This window comes from Panthera leo, chromosome A1, assembly GCF_018350215.1.
Source record: "Panthera leo isolate Ple1 chromosome A1, P.leo_Ple1_pat1.1, whole genome shotgun sequence".
Lineage (NCBI taxonomy): Eukaryota > Metazoa > Chordata > Mammalia > Carnivora > Felidae > Panthera > Panthera leo.
In genome coordinates, this window is record NC_056679.1 from 105,384,678 (window position 1) to 105,405,229 (window position 20,552).

General features: G+C 39.4%; 1 protein-coding gene across 1 annotated transcript in view; it reads left to right on the forward strand.

Moving 5' to 3' along the window:
- Positions 1 to 20,552, forward strand: part of CCDC192 (coiled-coil domain containing 192) — a 213,125-nt gene that overhangs the window by 143,848 nt on the left and 48,725 nt on the right. Inside the window, exon 6 of the mRNA XM_042934254.1 lies at positions 579 to 711. Within this exon, the coding sequence (XP_042790188.1) occupies positions 579 to 711 (133 nt within the window). The remainder of the gene's footprint in view (positions 1 to 578; positions 712 to 20,552) is intronic.

Below are 20,552 nucleotides of genomic sequence, written 5' to 3' on the forward strand. Positions count from 1 at the left end.
TTTTATAGCAAGCAATTCCTGTCTTCTACTGCTTAACCATTTGTACCCCTGATCACTTTCCCTGTATAGATACCATGGTAAATATCTGCAAACATCAGCATTTCATGCTAGCATCACACTCTTCAGAGTTTATTTGAATGCAAACCATTATGGTGTTAGCGTGGAACATTAGACAGAAACAAGGCTCTATCTCACGGGAGTTTACTTGCAGACTGGGAAAAAAAGTCAGACCCTTTTAGGCACTGGCACCTCAGTGGTAAAATGTCAACCGCCAACTAAAGTTGATCTCCAATTGCCTCTATTACAAGTGACCAAAATACAAGGTTCGGATGCACATGAAAACCTTTCAAGAGGGTAAAAGATACTCGAATGTAGAGAGTGGCTTTTATTACCGCAATGCTTCAACAGGGTCACAAGCACTCCGCTTCACAGACCTCAGAAAGGGCTTCAGCTAGATAATCCAAGAGCAGTTCATGTAAGCTGGGCTTCGAGGCCATGTTTGTCCAGACTTCATCAGTTCTTTTTATTCCTTTGATGCATGGGTCTCTAGTGATGGAAACTCTTATTTTTTTTTTAAGAAACTAAAGCACAAAAGGAAACTGAAAATGCTGCAAACTGATTTGGCAACAGCTAAGCAAGAGGCTGCCATCACAGTCCTGGAACTGAATGAGAAGATAAAGACTCTGTGTGAAGGAAAGCCAGCCCCTAGAGGTCAGTATTACCACGTGACAGATGCATGCCGGCCCTCTATCCTGCGAGATATATGGTTTTACTGGCAACAGAGCTAAAAGCAGGGCCACAGTGCCAGGCAGCATACTGGCCCAACAGCATGCAGGTCTGGCCTGGCCTGACCTCCTTTCCACATGAATAGTGACATTACACGAACTACTGACTCCAGGCTGGGTTCACTTTCACTGTAAGTGAGGCAGAGAATGAATAAGCAGTTCCTTGAAGCAAAGTCTCTGAGGCTGAAGAGCTGGACTTGGAAGAACTGATAAGCGTCTCTGCACAAGCTGGGCAGCAGTGAGGGAGGTGAGCCGAAGGAGGACCCGACGGATGAAGCTCTTGAGTGGAGCGGGGAGATGAGTGTGGACAGGCCTGTAGGCTAAGGCAGGCCCAGGGAAGTTAAAAAAAAAAAAAAAAAAAAAAAAAGCGTTTAAACAATAGGTGAATGAGCCAGAACCAAGCAGGCAAGGCTGGGAGAGGAGAAAATCTGGGTGGTTTAGAAAGATTTTAATAGCCGCTTTGGTGTAGATCTTTAAGTCTTCTCTAAGAGACTATAAACACACATTGGGGGAAAAAGACCCCTCAGACCGTCGTCATTAGCCATGATATGAGTTACCATTTAATACTTTGTGCCAGGCATTTTGCTAAGCACTTCACATGAATTTAAGTCTCAGAATAAGCTCTGAAGTAAGTACATTTATGGATCCCCAAAGAATAAACAGAGGCTTAGGGATGTTGGTTACTTGGCCCCAGATTAGTGTGAGCAACACCTAAGGCCATCAGCCTCCAGACAGCCACTTACACTACCCAGTGTGCCTATGCACCTCTGAACAGAAGGCTATTTTGTCTCTGTTCTACAGAAGTGCTATCCATCCTCATTCTGCCTGGTGGATCTCTTGCAAAACCGTGGGCCCCTGGATAAATGTCTTCCTCTCGTGTGTGGCATTCTTGTAAAACCAGAAACATGCCATTATTCTTCCTCTGGTTTCCTTTATTATTCATAAATAATTCTGGAAAAAGAGGAGGACCGTGGAAATAAATGGAGGAGGGGAAAGTAGGCGATGTGGTGGCTTCAGAAAGGGAGACACATCAGCATCCCGGCCATGTGGTAAAGCTTTTAATATGAGTTTGGATTTAATTTTCTATTTTGAAAAGTGCTATCCTGGGGATGAAATGGCATGGAACACAGTCATCTTGAAAAAAAATGCTGAAGGTCAATTTGTTTTTCTCTTTCCACAAAACATAATGATAGCTTATGAATTTGCTTTTGCCATCATGAAAACCTAGGGAATAAAATCCACTCAACGATATTATCCATTTAAAGGTCTTTATCCTAGGGCACCATAGCCAGATTTCAGGTTAGTTGTGTAATAAGAAACTGATAATAATTGTACAGCACATTGGAGAAAGTTCTCCAATTCACCTGAGAGAATCTTTCAACTTATTGACTATATTTTTCATCTAGTGAAAAGAGATAATACTGCAAGGTATATAATTCTCATCGTTGACAAAAATATCATTTGCTGTCTAATAACAAATCCTGTCTAATGAAAAATCCTGTCTAATTTTGTCCTTCTGATATTTGAGTAGGTCAAAATTAAATTATCCTGAGGTACTGGGACTCTCACGGTTCAAAGAGGGTAGAAAACATTAAGTCCCACCTTCTGTGCCCATTTTTTTCTCTGTATTTGTTTTTTTTAAGCTACTAGAAGAAAAATCCACAAAACCTGAATGCATTATGAACAGCTACAAATTTAAATAAGGGCAGATATTCCAAGGTCAATCAGGGATGAAAAGAGTGACTCGTTTTGGACCTATATGTTGCTTCTTTTTTTGGCCGAAAAAGTGAGTCAGTGGACTGACTTAAATCAAATATTTGTACTTTCTTGCTCTCCCATTACTCCCATGTTCCTCAACCTGAATTCAATAGTCCAGGAGACTGTCAAAGCACTTGTGGCCCCAGAGTCATATTGGCTTTCATTCGCAGAGACTGTGGTCACCTTGTCCTACGTCTTAACACACTTGAAAGTAAAGTCTGCAAAGATGTCGGTAGCTTTAACACACAATGCCCTCCATTTAAACACACACCAGTTAGGGTTGACCCACCTCCCACACACATGTCTAGACCAGAACAATAGCCCTCCTCTAGTTATCTTGTATCCTTTTATAAAATGTTTGTTTTCAGTTCTCAGACCTCTGTTTGCAAATGACAGATGTCCCAGTCATAATAGCTTAAGGAGAAAGGGTGATTTATTGGCATAAACAAACTAAGAAAGGGCATGCCATTAGCCTTATAGTCCAATGGATACAGAGTCTCAGACACTATCAAAACATTCTGACAACACTCATCTCTGCTTCTGTCTCTATTGAGACTTCATTCTCTCAAGTGGGATGTCACAAGAGACTGGAAACGTGGCCATAAGCAACTAGAGGCTGTCCCCATCTTTCCTCCAGAGAGAAAAGAAAGCATTTTTCCATCAACTCCCAGTTAGAAAAAGTACAATAAAGCATTCTTTCCTAGCTTGAGTTGGATACCCATGCAGGGACACGACCCAATCTTTGTGGCCAAGGGTGGGGTACTACAGTTGGGCAAGGTTCCGGTCATGCACCCTGCCACTGGGTGTCATGATAGAGGGAAATCAGAGTGGAAAAGAAGAATGTTCTGACTGGCAACTCCCAACAGAAGCACTGGGCTGGTCTGGGAGAGAAGCACTTCCTTAAAGGAAGGGATAACCCGTTACTAGAAAGAAAGAGTAAGGGACAAAACCAACGTGTCCAATAGAGTCTCATCTAATGGTCAAGTTAAAATATAATGCAATGCTTGCCTCATGAGTCACCCACCCATGAGTAGTGGCAATTTTTAAGTAGATTCTTCTTGATGAACAAAAGGACTTCATGATCCAAGAAATAAATGCCCAATGGTACAATTTCAGACCCCATAAAAATGGAGAGTGAACCAAACTACTATGGGAAAGGAATCCCCTTCCATCCTCCACCAAGTGTCATCATGGGTGCCTACTCTAAAGGCCTGCCTTATTGTAACAACTGAAATTGCAAGAGGGCAAAAAAGTTTTTATTCTAAATGACATGCTACTTGGATTGACGTAAATCTACTTCTCTGTTATAATTACAGATTATGTCTGTAGTTCTAACAAGCAGATGGAGATATTTCCAAATAAATTAGAATATTTTTTACCCAAGTGTGCAATTTTTTTCCTCGTTTGGTTCATTTTCTAAGTAAATCTGTATATATAGTAGGTTGGCATTCAGCTCTTCTGATCAGAGGGATGTTCCTGATCAGAATATTAGGAATACCTTTAAGCATATTCTCACGGATCCAACAGTGAGTTACCAAACTTTTTCCTTTTCGTTTTACATCAACACAGTAAACTACTTCATTGGCTATGTACTTAAATTACCTCCAAGGAAATAAATGATTTAAGTCAATGGAAAGTTCAACCGAAAAGAAAAACACCTTTCTTATAAAACTGGCACAGCAGGAAACTTACAGCCTGAGCGTTGTTTGTGGATTTTACTTTGTGCAAATAATCACAGCCCAAGGCAGATTCCTTCCGTCATTTCCACAGCCTACATCTGGAGTGCTTACAGCTTTATTTACCAGCATAATTCACTAAAATGCCTACTGTACCCCTTAAGACTCGACTTTGGGTAAACCTTAGTACACAAGAACCTAAAGTTAAGTTTCAGAAACAATCTTTATGTTCTTTGCTTCCTTTGCTTAAAAGGACAAAGCTCCTATGCAAAAGACATTGGTGACTAAGTCCCCTTGTTGGTACATGAGCATGAAATCACTTGCTGCGATGGAACTCCTATCTTTTAACAGAACATCAGAGACCTGGTTCAGAGATTTCAAGCCAGTGTACAAATGCAGTGTTCTGGATTTTTTTTTTCCTTTTCATTCTTTTCTCCTAATATGCACAGCTAGTATACCAAGTAAGGTATCTAGCCTACACATACAAGTTGCCATTGCCCAAGTGACAACAATATCAATTCTAAGTCATCTCTCAATTTTACTCCTGTTCAGAAGATTCTCCCAGTTAGTGCAGGTAGATCCCAGGACAAGCTTATCCAGGCAGGACTCAGTGTCTGAATAGAGCTAGCCATTGTGTTCAAGGAGGTATGGAAAAGGAATGACATTTCAGTGATATTCAGTGACACAAAGATGTTTTTGTTTGTTTTTTTATACATGAAATTTATTGTCAAATTGGTTTCTATACAATACCCAGTGCTCATCCCAACAGGTGCCCTCCTCAATGTCCATCACCCACTTGGCACAAGGCTGTTTTTAAACACTAGTCATTTTAAGGATTAGACTATTGCTGTTCTATATTGTTCAAATAAAATTTAAGAGATTTATCTCTTTATCAACCAACTCTATCAGTCAACTGGGACCAAAATTTTCAAGAGTATCTTTTATCATGATGTCCACCCCAAGGACTCAACCCTCTTATTCTCTCTCTTCCTGTAAACTTCCTTAGGATCAAAGCTCCTATAGAAACTTGGTGTTAAAAACAAAACAAAACAACAACAACACAACACAAAAAAAACCCTGGGATTTGAGGGTGATAAGAACATTCTGGAATTAAATAGTAACAGTGGTTATACAACATTGTTAATATAGGAAAATGAATGAATTTTACACTTTAAGGTGGTTAATGTGGTGTATTTCATGTTCTATGAAATCTCAACTGGGAAAAAAAAACAGTGATTAAAACAATCCTCACTGGGATGTAATGACTAACACCTTGTCAAGTTTAAGTGTATTTTAATGAGAGTGCTTTGGGCCCAAATAAAATCTTGACTTGGTGGAGTTCCAAGCATTTAGAGAGAGGTTATATTCCGATTTGCTGGAGTAAGGCCAATCTTGAGTAGCTGTCCATTTGTGTCCAGATTTTTTTCAACAATGCCATCTTGCCCTTTTTGACTTTCTCTCAGCACAGCTCTTCATAAGCCTGTCCTTCCTCATATTAAGAACCAATTACTTGATCGATAGTTCTACACCAACATTCTTTCACTACTGAACACAGATGTTTATCTTACCAGAGTTTTCGAAGAACGTAACAAGGAAGGCCCTGGGATCTCACTGTTGGAAATGCTCGAACATTGTTGAAATGCACTGTTCACCACCCATTTCATCAGGCTGCATGGGGTTCAGTCTGATATTTGGTCAAAGCATAAACAGACTGCCTGTACTTCCCTACTGCTGTCAAGGGTGTTACTGCCATCACAGAAACTGACAAGAACTCAGGAAAACAAAAAGTAGATATCTTCCCCCTCAAACATACACATGATTATCCCCGCATCTGCAGAAAAGAGTATTCTGTTAAGCACTCCCACTGAATCCTCAAATACCAGAAGCTATTCCAAGGTGAGATATTTTACATGTAGACCAGTAAACACCAGCAAGTCATAATAGGGACAGTGAGAGAGTGTAGGAGTGGTAACTTCGAGATGTACTTTCTAAGAAGTTCCCAAGGAGTTTTAATATTTATGGCAGAGAATAGCTTATATTCATCTTTATAATCTCTAGGTCTCATTCAGAGATTGCCTGTCAGTTTGTCTCTTCCTTTGTCTACTGAAGTCTTCCTAAAATAGGCTGGCTTCTTTAAATAGAACTCCACAGCCAAAGTCTGATTTCAGAAGTCCCCTCAAGGACAAGCAACTGCTCCAGGAGTCTGAAAAGCTTGGGGATGCATCATGAAGATCCCAAGAAATGTGACTTATTAACTATGTGCAAATTTAGGGTGGTTCTAATTTTCAAAAGGACATTCTAGAAACCTCTAGTCCTGAAAATCACTCCCATGAAAACTAGGTGTTGCTCCGGACTCTGTTGGGTGCAAGTGACAAAAACCAAACTGTAACTATTTTCAGCAGGCTGAAGCACAGGGTTCGTGGACTGCTCATTCCGCTCTTCTTTGATACTAGCTCTACTTGAGCTACTGCAGGCACAGATCCGGAGACGACCTGGCTGCCCTGGTCTATAGTGAACATCTGTTTCTGCCTGCTCACAGCCACTTCCTTCTGTCTTTGGTAGAAGCATGATTTTCCTTGGGAGATGTGTTCCTCTCCCATTCTCTGAGGTCCTATGGGACTGTTTAATCACAATGTCCCTTTCCTCCTGCCCAGGAAGATCCTTGTGACTTGCCATCTTACTCTCCTAATAAGCATTCTTTTTTTTTTTTTTTTTTTTTTTTTGCTTTTTTGCTTTAAGTAGTCAGTATTGGCTTATAATACTTGCAGCTAAAGAACCTAAATTTATTTCCAACTCCAGGGAACAGAACTTCTTTCTCACAGAATCTATTCAGAATCTTACACAGGAATTTTATCGACCCTACTTATATCATATTCTTACCCATGGATTGATGGCTATGGCCAAGACAGTGGGATGTTTTCATGGACCACAAGTGTGTCACATGCCAGAGGTCAAGGGTTAGGAACTGGTATCAGAAAAAAAGATGGTAAAACATTCTGGACAGAAGACCAAAAAACCTCTCATTGTCCTCTTTAATCTACCTTAGTTAAGCTTACAAACTTGTAGAAAATACCCAGGAGATGAAGTTCAGGTCTATCTTGTCAGTGAAGTACAAAATGTATCTTCTCTCTCTCCGTATCATTTCCCAACTGCGTATTTAGGCCCTTCCTTTGCAAAAAGTCTGGAAATCTATTTATTTTATAATTAACAAAGGGTAAGAAGATCCATTCTGAAATTTTTGGTAGGGGTCCAAAATTTGGACCTTTGTAGCTATACCAGCTGTGGGAATTCAATGATGTCAAGGTCCCCTCCCTCCTTTGTTTGTAAGACTAATTTTGGAATTATACTATTATCAGGAAATGGTATCCTTCCTTCTGTCCATCCCTTAGGATTTTTTTTAAGTCTCCTGGCTTCTGTATCCTGAGAGGTGGGATAATAGTGCAAACACCAGCTAATGTCAAACAAGGCACATGGGAATTGGAACTTGATCAACTTCAAAGTTTTCCTACTTAACCATGGAGACTGCTATGATCACCAGAAGGGCATGTACTGTTTGGCAATGCTGTTAAAGAACCCAGACTAGAGCTGAGAAGAAAGGTGTTTCCTCCTAGAAATTTGCAGAGAAGTAGTTGAACCCTTATCAAACACTGGCAGATGGACATTTGTCAACATAAGATAAATGGAAGAATCTGTGGGTTACAATTGTCAGAGAGTTGGAACACCACTGGAGCTGTTCCTGGTACAAACATCTTGATGCCAAAGTAGAAAAAGTGAATGATGTTCTCTCCTGCATTCCCCAGAAACCTCAATATTATTTCTTTTGATGACTCAGTGTTTCCTGATACAAGGCTGAAGTTAGAGAATAACTATATTGGTAATATGAATAACTTTGGAGGAATGAATGAACACTCTAGAAAGAATGCATAGAACAAGAGTCTGCTGAACATAGTGGGTGTCTTCTCTTTGAAGGCACAGGATTGATTTCTGGTAGTAGGATAGTGTTAGATATATATGCTTGTGTATATATTAGATATATACCTCTATGCATATTGTGGTGGTCTGTAAGAATATTTATTTTTAAAGATATACTGCCTTGTACCAGATTATCCCACTTAATCCTCAATCAAATAAAACCACAATTTGATGCTAGACAAAAACAACAGCAACAACAACAAAAAACCCACATAACTGAGAAGAAATAAACAGTGCATGTAAGAGGAACAGCATCAGTCCTGATTTGCTTAATATGCAACTGGAACCAGGAGAAGTGTGTTAATTATGCTGGCATAATAATTGGTGCCTATAAGATCTGAAAACATTATAGCTCTTCTATAGGTGCTTTCCTTCATCCCAGAAATTAGAGCTGAGAATGTTGCTCTGCTTTTCTGGTAAGACCCGGAAGTCCTGCAACGTCAAGCTGCCATCTTGACCGAGGCCCACTGTTAGAACATCTGCTCCAGAGGGATTAAAGGAAGATGGCAGCGTAGGAGGACGCTGGGCTTACTGCATCCTGCGGATCACTTAGATTCCACCTACACCTGCCTAAATAACTCAGAAAACTGCCAGAAGACTAGCAGAATGGATTCTCTGGAGCCAAGTGCAGACGAGAGGGCCATGGAAGAAGGTAGGAACAGTGGAGAGGCAGTGCACGCTACACAGACTGGCGGGAGGGAGCCGGGGCAGAGGGGCGGCCCACCGGCAAAGCAGAGCCCCCGAGTCTGGCTTGCAAAAGCAGAGGGGCCAGACGGAGTATGTTCTGACAGCAAGCGGGACTTAACATCTGGAAGGTTATAAGTTAACAGCTCTGCTCAGAGAGTGGGAAGGCTGGAGAACAACTGGAGGGAGAGTTGTTGAGCCCTGGACGACACAGCTCAGCTTGACAGGGAACAAAGGCACTCGACAGCGCCATCTCCCTCACCCATCCCCCAGCCAAAATCCCAAAGGGAACTGGTTCCTGCCAAGGCACTTGCTTGCACCTTCCAAACACCCAATGCTGTGCTTCTGCGGATCCATCCCTCCGGCGGTGGGTCTGACACCCTCCCGGTGCCGCAGGGCCCCTCCCGAAGCAGATCACTGAAGGATAAGTGAGCTGAGCCTACCCCTCCCACCCCTGTGCACATTGCTGATCCACTCCAGCTAATACGCCATATCCCCAACACCACAAGCCTGGCAGTGTGCAAGTAGCCCAGATGGGCCACACCACCCCACAGTGAATTCTGCCCCTAGGAGAGGGGAAGAGAAGGTACACACCAGTCTGACTGTGGCCCCAGCTGTGGGCTGGGGGCAGACATCAGGTCTGACTGTGGCCCTGCCCATCAACTCAAGTTATTCAAGACAGCACAGGGGAAGTGCCCTGCAGTTCTGCACCACTCCAGGGACTATCCAAAATGACGAAAAGGAAGAATTCCCCTCAAAACAATGTCCAGGAAATAACAACAGCTAATGAACTGATCAAAAATAATTTAAACAATATAACAGAAAGTGAATTTAGAATAATAGTCATAAAATTAATCGCTGGGCTTGAAAACAGTATAGAGGACAGCAGAGAATCTATTGCTACAGAGATCAAGGGACTAAGGAACAGTCAGGAGGAGCTAAAAATTCTATAAACGAGCTGCAAAATAAAATGGAAGCAACCACAGCTTGAATTGAAGAGGCAGAGGGGAGAATAGATGAACTAGAAGATAAAATTATGGAAAAAGAGGAAGCTGAGAAAAGAGAAATAAAAAAATCCAGGAGCATGAGGGGAAAATTAGAGAACTAAGTGATGCACTAAAGAGAAATAATCTACGCATAATCGGTATTCCAGAAGAGGAAGAGAGAGGTGAAGGTGTACTTGAAGAAATAATAGCTGAAAACTTCCCGGATGTGGGGAAGGAAAAAGGCATTGAAATCCAAGAGGCACAGAGAACTCCCTTCAGACGTAACTTGAATCGATCTTCTGCACGACATATCATAGTGAAACTGGCAAAATACAAGGATAAAGGGAAAATTCTGAAAGCAGTTAGGGATAAACACACTCTAACATATAAAGGGAGACCTATAAGACTCGTGACCGATCTCTCTACTGACACTTGGCAGGCCAGAAAGGAATGGCAGGAAATCTTCAATGTGATGAACAGAAAAAATATGCAGCCAAGAATCCTTTATCCAGCAAGTCTGTCATTTAGAATAGAAGGAGAGATAAAGGTCTTCCCAAACAAACAAAAACTGAAGGAAGTCATCACCACTAAACCAGCCCTACAAGAGATCCTAAGGGGGATCCTGTGAGACAAAGTACCAGAGACATTGCTACAAGCATGAAACCTACAGACATCACAATGACTCTAAACCCATATCTTTCTATAATAACACTAAATGTAAATGGACTAAATGTGCCAACCAAAAGACACAGGGCATCAGAATGAATAAAAAAACAAGATCCATCTATTTGCTGTCTACAAGAGACTCATTTTAGACCTGAGGACACGTTCAGATTGAAAGTGAGGGGATGGAGAACTAATTTATCATGCTGCTAGAAGTCAAAAAAAGCTGGAGTAGCCATACTTATATCAGAAAAACTAGACTTTAAATTAAAGGCTGTAACAAGAGATGAAGAAGGGCATTATATAATAATTACAGGGTCTATCCAACAGGAAGAGCTAACAATTATAAATGTCCATGTGCCGAATACGGAGCCCACCAAATATATAAAATAATTACAAACATAAGCAACCTTATTGATAAGAATGTGGTAATTGCAGGGGACTTTAACACTCCCCTGGATAGAAATGGATAGATCATCTAGACACACTGTCAATAAAGAAACAAGGGCCCTGAATAATACATTGGATCAGATGGACTTGACAGATATATTTAGAAGTCTCCATCCCAAAGCAGAATTTACTTTCTTCTCAAGTGTACATGGAACATTCTCGAAGAGAGATCACATACTGGGTAACAAAACAGCCCTTCATAAGTATACAAGAATTGATATCTTACCATGCATACTTTCAGACCAAAATGCTATGAAGCTTGAAATCAATCACAGGAAAAAGTCTGGAAAACCTCCAAAAGCATGGAGGTTAAAGAACACCCTACTAAAGAGTGAATGGGTCAACCAGGCAATTAGAGAAGAAATTTAAAAATATATGGAAACAAATGAAAATGAAAATACAACAATCCAAACACTTTGGGATGCAGCGAAGGCAGTCCTGAGAGGAAAATACATTGCAATCCAGGCCTATCTCAAGAAACAAGAAAAATCCAAAATACAAAATCTAACAGCACACCTAAAGGAAATAGAAGTAGAACAGCAAAGGCAACCTAAACCCAGCAGAAGAAGAGAAATAATAAAGATCAGAGCAGAAATAAACAATATAGAATCAAAAAACAAAACAAAACTGTAGAACAGATCAATGAAACCAAGAGCTGGTTTTTTGAAAAAATAAACAAAATTGATAAACCTCTAGCCAGGCTTCTCAAAAAGAAAAGGGAGATGACCCAAATAGATAAAATCATGAATGAAAATGGAATTATTACAACCAATCCCTCAGAGATACAAACAATTATCAGGGAATACTATGAAATATTATATGCCAACAAATTGGACAACCTGGAAGAAATGGACAAATTCCTAAACACCCATACACTTCCAAAACTCAATCAGGAGGAAATAGAAAGCTTGAACAGACCCATAACCAGTGGAGAAATTGGATCAGTTACCAAAAATCTCCCAACAAATAAGAGTCCAGGACCAGATGGCTTCCCAGGGGAGTTCTACCAGACGTTTAAAGCAGAGATAATACCTATCTTTCTCAAGCCATTCCAAAAAATAGAAAGGGAAGGAAAACTTCCAGACTCATTCTATGAAGCCAGTATTACTTTGATTCCTAAACCAGACAGAGACCCAGTAGAAAAAGAGAACTACAGGCCAATATCCCTGATGAATATGGATGCAAAAATTCTCAATAAGATACTAGCAAATAGAATTCAACAGCATACAAAAAGAATTATTCACCATGATCAAGTGGGATTCATTCCTGGGATGCAGGGTTGGTTGAACATTTGTAAATAGATCAACGTGATACATCACATTAATAAAAGAAAAGATAAGAACCATATGATCCTGTCAATTGATGCAGAAAAAGCATTTCACAAACTTCAGCAACCTTTCTTAATAAAAACCCTTGAGAAAGTCGGGATAGAAGGAACATACTTAAACATCATAAAAGCCATTTATGAAAAGCCCACAGCTAACATCATCCTCAACGGGGAAAAACTGAGAGCTTTTTCCCTGAGATCAGGAACACGACAGGGATGTCCACTCTCACCGCTGTTGTTTAACATAGTGCTGGAAGTTCTAGCATCAGCAATCAGACAACTAAAGGAAATCAAAGGCATCAAAATTGGCAAAGATGAAGTTAAGCTTTTACTTTTTGCAGATGACATGATATTATACATGGAAAATCCGATAGACTCCACCAAAAGTCTGCTAGAACTGATACATGAATTCAGCAAAGTTGCCGGATAAAAAATCAATGTACAGAAATCAGTTGCATTCTTATACACTAATAATGAAGCAACAGAAACACAAATAAAGAAACTGATCCCATTCATAATTGCACCAAGAAGCATAAAATACCTAGGGATAAATCTCACCAAAGATGTAAAAGATCTGTATGCTGAAAACTATAGAAAGCTTATGAAGGAAATTGAAGAAGATATAAAGAAATGGAAAAACATTCCATGCTCATGGATTGGAAGAATAAATATTGTCAAAATGTCAATACTACCGAAAGCTATCTACACATTCAATGCAATCCCAATCAAAATTGCACCAGCATTCTTCTCAAAGCTAGAACAAGCAATCCTAAAATTCATATGGAACCACAAAAGGCCCCAAATAGCCAAAGTAATTTTGAAGAAGAAGACCAAAGCAGGAGGCATCACAATCCCAGACTTTAGCCTCTACTACAAAGCTGTAATCATCAAGACAGCATGGTATTGGCACAAAAACAGACCAATGGAATAGACCAATGGAATAGAAACCAAAAAATAGACAAAAAAATAGACCAATGGAATAGAATAGAAACCCCAGAACTAGACCCACAAACGTATGGCCAACTCATCTTTGACAAAGCAGGAAAGAACATCCAATGGAAAAAAGACAGTGTCTTTAACAAATGGTGCTGGGAGAACTGGACAGCAACATGCAGAAGATTGAAACTAGACCACTTTCTCACACCATTCACAAAAATAAACTCAAAATGGATAAAGGACTTGAATGTGAGACAGGAAACCATCAAAACCCTCGAGGAGAAAGCAGGAAAAGACCTCTCTGACCTCAGCCATAGCAATTTCTTACTTGACACATCCCCAAAGGCAAGGGAATTAAAAGCAAAAATGAACTACTGGGACCTTATGAAGATAAAAAGCTTATGCACAGCAAAGGAAACAACCAACAAAACTAAAAGGCAACCAACGGAATAGGAAAAGATATTTGCAAATGACATATGGGACAAAGGGCTAGTATCCAAAATCTATAAAGAACTCACCAAACTCCACACCCAAAAAACAAATAACCCAGTGAAGAAATGGGCAGAAAACATGAATAGACACTTCTCTGAAGAAGACATCCGGATGGCCAGCAGGCACATGGAAAGATGCTCAACGTCGCTCCTCATCAGGGAAATACAAATCAAAACCACACTCAGATATCACCTCACGCCAGTCAGAGTGGCCAACATGAACAAATCAGGAGACTATAGATGCTGGACATGATGTGGAGAAACAGGAACCCTCTTGCACTGTTGGTGGGAATGCAAACTGGTGCAGCCACTCTGGAAAACAGTGTGGAGGTTCCTCAGAAAATTAAAAATAGACCTACCCTATGACCCAGCAATAGCACTGCTAGGAATTTACCCAAGGGATACAGGAGTACTGATGCATAGGGGCACTTGTACCCCAATGTTTATAGCAGCACTCTCAACAATAGCCAAATTGTGGAAAGAGCCTAAATGTCCATCAACGGATGAATAGATAAAGAAATTGTCATTTATATACACAATGGAGTACTACTTGGCAATGAGAAAGAATGAAATCTGGCCCTTTGTAGCAACGTGGATGGAACTGGAGAGTGTGATGCTAAGTGAAATAAGCCATACAGAGAAAGACAGATACCATATGTTGTCACTCTTATGTGGATCCTGAGAAACTTAACAGAAACCCATGGAGGAGGGGAAGGAAAAAAAAGAAAAAAAAAGATGTTAGAGTGGGAGAGAGAGCCAAAGCATAAGAGACTTTTAAAAACTGAAAACAAACTGAGGGTTGAGGGGGTGTGGGAGGGAGGGGAGGGTAGGTGATGGGGATTGAAGAGGGCATCTTTTGGGATGAGCACTGGGTGTTGTATGGAAACCAATTTGACAATAAATTTCATATAATGAAAAAAAAAAAAAAAAGAAAAGAACATCTGCTCCACAAAGATGGTCTAAACATGGTCCAAGGGCCCATTTTTTAATTGGCAATCCCTATTGAATAAGGAAAGAGCTCTGTTCCCATTCCAGGGGATTCTGAAAAGAACTTGGCAAACAAAGGTGGGAAGATCCCTCAGTCACAAACTGAACTTGTATTGTTATAAACTGATTAGAATTCAAAAAGGTCAATTTCTGAGGCCAAGGAAATAAAAGGATGCACGAGAGATGGTGTAGAGACACACAGACACCATGTATGGACAAAAACAAGAATTATTATGAGTCCTGAAGAGCCGAAAAAGTGCTTAAAAGAACCAGGTCAATAGGATAAAACTTTCTCAGTTGTATAAAATCCTAACATTTCTTTAACTCTAATATTTCTAAGTTTATAACATAATAGGTAATAAAAGTTTTATCACACTGAGCTATGTATAATAGGATTCTGACTTCAAGTAAAAGTCTCATCCTCTAAGCCAATCCCAGTAGGTCAACAACCTATTTGACAAACAGGCCCTTCCAGTCTCTTTATCCCAGCTCTACAGAGAAACAATTTTCATGGCACTGTATAGTAAAAACGTCTTTATGACTCTGGATGAGTGCCAAAATCTTCGGTCTCATCCTAGGTTGCTAGGTATATTTCTGATAAAAAGGTAGTTAATTTTCAACATGCTTTTATTTTTTATAAGGTATGCCACAACCAGACACTAGTTTCACTTAAAGATTACATATATTAATCCATATATTAATTTTGTTTACTATCTTTCAAAGATTACCTAGAGTTTTAAAATAAACTTTTAACTTCAAAGTTGTAAGATCTCACCTATCTATAATGATCGTATTACTAGAACTAAAAATCAAGATACTGACTGACAGAAGATCTAATATATAAATTTACATTCATACTCAAAAAATATGCGAAATCAGGATTATGCTATGGAATCCCAGGTATATGATCACTATACCTAGGGTTCAAAAAGGATTTCATGAGATAGTGGAAGCCACATTTATCTAATTGGTTTTACTTGAGGACTTTCTCAGCTAACAGTAGTGGGGTCTCAGAAGAGAAAGTTAGTGGAATGTAATTAACACCACAAATCCAGGAGAATGTCAGGAGACATTGAGAGAAATACAGAGTTCCCTACTCTACAAGTGAGGCTTGGGCTTTTCTTTCATTAATTGTATCCTAAGAAGATATTAGAACCAGACCTTATACAATCCATCTATCTTAATACTATAAACATTTCCAGATGCAAGCGAATTATCTTTTCTTTTTTATAATCATAACTTTTCCATATAAGTCCCAAGAGCCAGTAATTGAATTTGAGAAAAGATGTCCTTCTTTTGAAGTTGCTTTTGATCTAAAGCCAAAGGGAAGTAATTTATTTAGCAGAAGCTGTGGCCTCTAAACAATGATGTATATGTGGGAATATTGGCAAACAAAATAAAGTACCTTCATTTATTTGTCAATAAAGCAGTACCAAGATGGTAAGAATTCAGTTCAGAATAAATTCTTAAGGAAATAGAAACTGGTTTGAGGTTTTATTTTTTCCTTCCCCATGAGCACATGCTGATGAACACTCTTATTTATGTTATATAAAAGGCTTTGGTTCTTTGAAAACATTCCCAAAGAAAAGTGATAGACCTACAGTCTTTTATTGCCTCAATTACATGAGCTTCTCTTCTGGTTAATTTAAAGTAATAAATAAATACTCTTACCATTTCTAATGACTGGTTTCACATGTATATTTCTATTTTGGTGAAATTTTATTTATATTCTTCCTGGATTTATTATATGCATCCATTATTTTAAACATTATTTGGTGCTTATGGAAGTTAAGCAAGAGTGAAAAAAATCTTGATTGAACTTCAAATCAAGGAAGGGAAAAAACATAATAAAAAGATTACACTAGAAAAATAAAATCTACATGGAATGAGCCAAATTTGAACATAATTGAAATACTATAGCCATGTACAACTACTAGGAATTTCCCTCCCTCCCCACAAATTACCATTGTGCTTGGTACCTAAAGGCTTTGCACCAGCTACATCCTTTTCATAAGATGTCATAACCTTTTACCCAAACCCCTACCCTTGCTCCCTTTTTCTTCTGATCCTTCTTCACAAAGTCTTTTGCAACTATTTCCATCACCATTACTATCTCCCCAACCACTCCTTGGCCCTCCCATGAATTATGTAACCAATAAAACTTGTGTACACCAAAGTCATAACATCTATTATAAACATCTCTTTGCTTATTCTTTTTTTTTTTAACTAACAGACTAGAGGTTTCTTGAAGAGAAACAAGAGATAGTTATTTTTCTTTGTATCCATAGCCTAGCACAGTGCCTGATGCCTGATAGTCATGAAATGTTGGATGGATGGATGGCTCCTGAATAAAACTTAATGGGAGTCTGTCCTGGTGTTCTATTGTTTAGTATGTTCATGAATTGCTAGGTTATGGAATGAGTTTGCTTATTAAATGAAAAATTCAAAACCAACCTGCGTCACAGATTTGCCAGAAAATCAGTTGTACTTTCAGATTGCCAGAGATACCCATGAGGACACTAGCTCAGCTTCTGGATTCGAGGTTGAAATAGATTGTCAAATACTAGGAATGATTTGAAGTATTACTGATTGTTGAACACTGTATCATAGCCAGTTGATTCTGACGTATCTCCAACTGTGCTCTTTTGTGACTTTTCATTTTAGCATTTCAACTGTTACCGCTCGCATGTACATATACTTAGATGGCTTAAAATCTGGCACACTCATGGTTCACGTCAGAAGTTTGTCATTAAATTGGCCAATCCTGTACAACTGAACTGAACGTTAGTTCCAAAGTCCCTTACATCTACTCTTTAACCTGGCTGGTCTCCCTGCTCCACTTAGCACTTTGGACCGGTACCTAGCATTTCTGTGTTAGCCATACTCTGTGCCTTGAGCCACCCTGACCCTGCCCATCCTGCATACCATTACCTGAATTCTTCCTGACATCCTGTGGCTTCATTACTGGTCAACAAATGTATGATTTTTTATTTTGTTTCAATACTCCAGATTACATCTTGGGCTCTCATTCATTTAGTGATTGATCAATATACCACTTGATGCCTATGTGCTTCCACACATTTGTTTAGTTAATAAACAGACAGATTCCAGACAGATATTTAGATAATATCCTGCCTAATCCTACCCTAGCCCTTATGATTCTCTCCCCAGGGACCTAATGCTCCCATAAAGCTGGTCTTAGATACCAAGATGTAAGATAGATACCAAGATCTCTTAGGAATTTATCCTTCAGTGGTCTGGCTCAAGTCAACTCTTGCTTACTTTCATTTAGATCATGATTATCTAATCTTTGGTCCTTCACAAATGGTCTTATTTATTCCTGTCCTTCAACCATCTCAGCACTTTACATTAAAAGAAGATTTAATTATAAAGAAGTACAGTTTGGGTAATGTCACTTCCATAGTCAGAAATAACATCAATGGCTTCCCATTGCCTATGAAATAAAATTTTTTTTTTTAGCCTGACATTCAGAGCACTCCATGAACTGGCCTCAGCTCATCTTTCTAGATTTATTTCTTAAAATTTTCTTTTACGTACTCGTATTCCCTCTCTCCATCACTTGCCTGACAAAACTTGAGAAATAACCATCTCTGGTTTCCACTCCTGCCTACAAAGTAGCAAAACCTGCCTGATTGGTTTCACTTCACCTGATTATAGACCTTACATGAGTATTTAACTCTACCCAGCAAAACAGCCACAATTCTTTTTCCAGGAGATGGCTTTCTCACTCTCCAAGACAACTATTCTGTATCCTCATATCTCTTCTCAAACTTCACTCCCCTCCTCCACATGTAAACCCAGCTGATGACCTCGCCTACAATTCACTGATGACACAGGTCGTCAAATGGGGACTCCCTCCTCTTTCCACTATCAAATCTAAATTCTTGCTTCATATTGTCACATGTTCTGCTGGTTGCCTTCTGTATCAGTGGAAAAAGCATGCTTCCTCCCATTCAAGGCTCTTTTCTCCTACTAGTGCTCCCAAGCCTGTGGCTGTCACCCTTCTAGGTATGTCACTTATTTGCCTTACCTCACACTTGCAGCTCCTTCCTCTCATAGGAACAGGTTGGTGTCTCACACCTGTGCAAAAACCTGTGATTCCTCATCACTCACTTTTCCCCACTCTTATTCTAAGGTAAACAATTCCACACAGTCTTCCTTTCCTTACCTCCTTCCGATTTGCTTTATACTCCACGATGGTCTTATTCTGTCCACCCTATTCAGATGATGGTGTTCCACTGAAAGCACTCTAATCAAGGTCCACAACAATCTTCATGACACTAGACTGAGTGTAAACTTTGCTGTGTTCACCTTAATTGAATCCAGAGCTTCATACAACACAAAGGACCACTCCTTTCTTCTTGACACGTTTCCATTCTTGGCCTACATCAAACCACAGAGTTCTGGGTTTTGTTCTTAATAGTTACTTCTCTAATTTGTTGAATTCTGCTTTATAGAATCTCTAAAGATCTTCAAGACCTAGTTCAAGGCCTCCTCTTCTTCTGAATCTTCAGTTTTTCTCTGGATTATTTTGTTCATTCTCGTGGCCTTAAATATCACTGGGAGTTTAATAATTTTCACATTTGTATCTCCAATCCATCTTTTGCTCTTTGAACTCCAGATTCATATATTTGCAGGTGAACTTTATCCTTCCTTTTGTTTATCTAACCTTCCAACTTAACTGTGCATCAAACATGGTCTTTCCCTATCTCCTCCCATGTTAGGCAATGGCATCACCACCTTTTTGGTTACTCAAGCTAAATACATTGGTAAAAAGAAAAGCTACAGAATGAGATCACTGCAGTAGTAAATGGAGTTCTGTGATATAAAATAAAGGTTGGAAAAGAAGTAGAGAACACATTGATGAGGTAGGTCAGCGAAAACCTCCTTAAGAAAGAAAGGATGTTTCAATTGAAATACAAATTATGCGAAAGAGTCAAGCAAACAGAGAGGCAGAGGAAAAGCCTACTCCAAAAGGAAATGGCAAGTTTACAACTGTTTCAGAATAACAGTTTTGTGTATTTTCATAATAGTAACAAATTGAGTATCGCTAGAGAGAAGTAAATGAAGGGAAAGGTAGCAGACAATGAGTGTGTACAGGTAGGTGGAGACTAGATCCAATGTGAGCATTTCGGTAGTCCAGGTGAGAGGTAGTGGTGACTGGGACCAAACAAGTAGAATTTCAGAGAAAGGATTTTAATTAACTTTTCAAAAATTTTTTGATTGTGATATAATATACATAAAATATTTGTCATCTTGGGGCGCCTGGGTGGCTCAGTCGGTTAAGCGTCCTACTTCAGCTCAGGTCACGATCTCGCGGTCCGTGAGTTCGAGCCCTGCATGGGGCTCTGGGCTGATGGCTCAGAGCCTGGAGCCTGCTTCCGATTCTGTGTCTCCCTCTCTCTCTGCCCCTCCCCCGTTCATGCTCTGTCTCTCTCTGTCTCAAAAATAAATAAAAAAAATTTTTAAAAAAATATTTGTCATCTTAACTATTTATAGGTGCATAAGTCAGTAGCATTTAGTACATTCACAATGTTGTGTAACCATCACTACTATAAATATTCAAAACTTTTTCACTATGTCCAACAAAAATTCTTTACCTATTACACAATAGCTGCCCTTTCCTTCCAGCCCCTGGTAATCTCTCCTCTACTTTCTGTTTCTATGAATTTGTCTATTATTAATACTCATATAAGTAGAATCATGTGATATTTATCCTTCTGTGTCTGGCTTATTTCACTAAGCATAATGTTTTCAAGGTCAATCCATGTCATAGAAAACATTAAAATAGAATTCTTTTTTATGGTTGAATAATA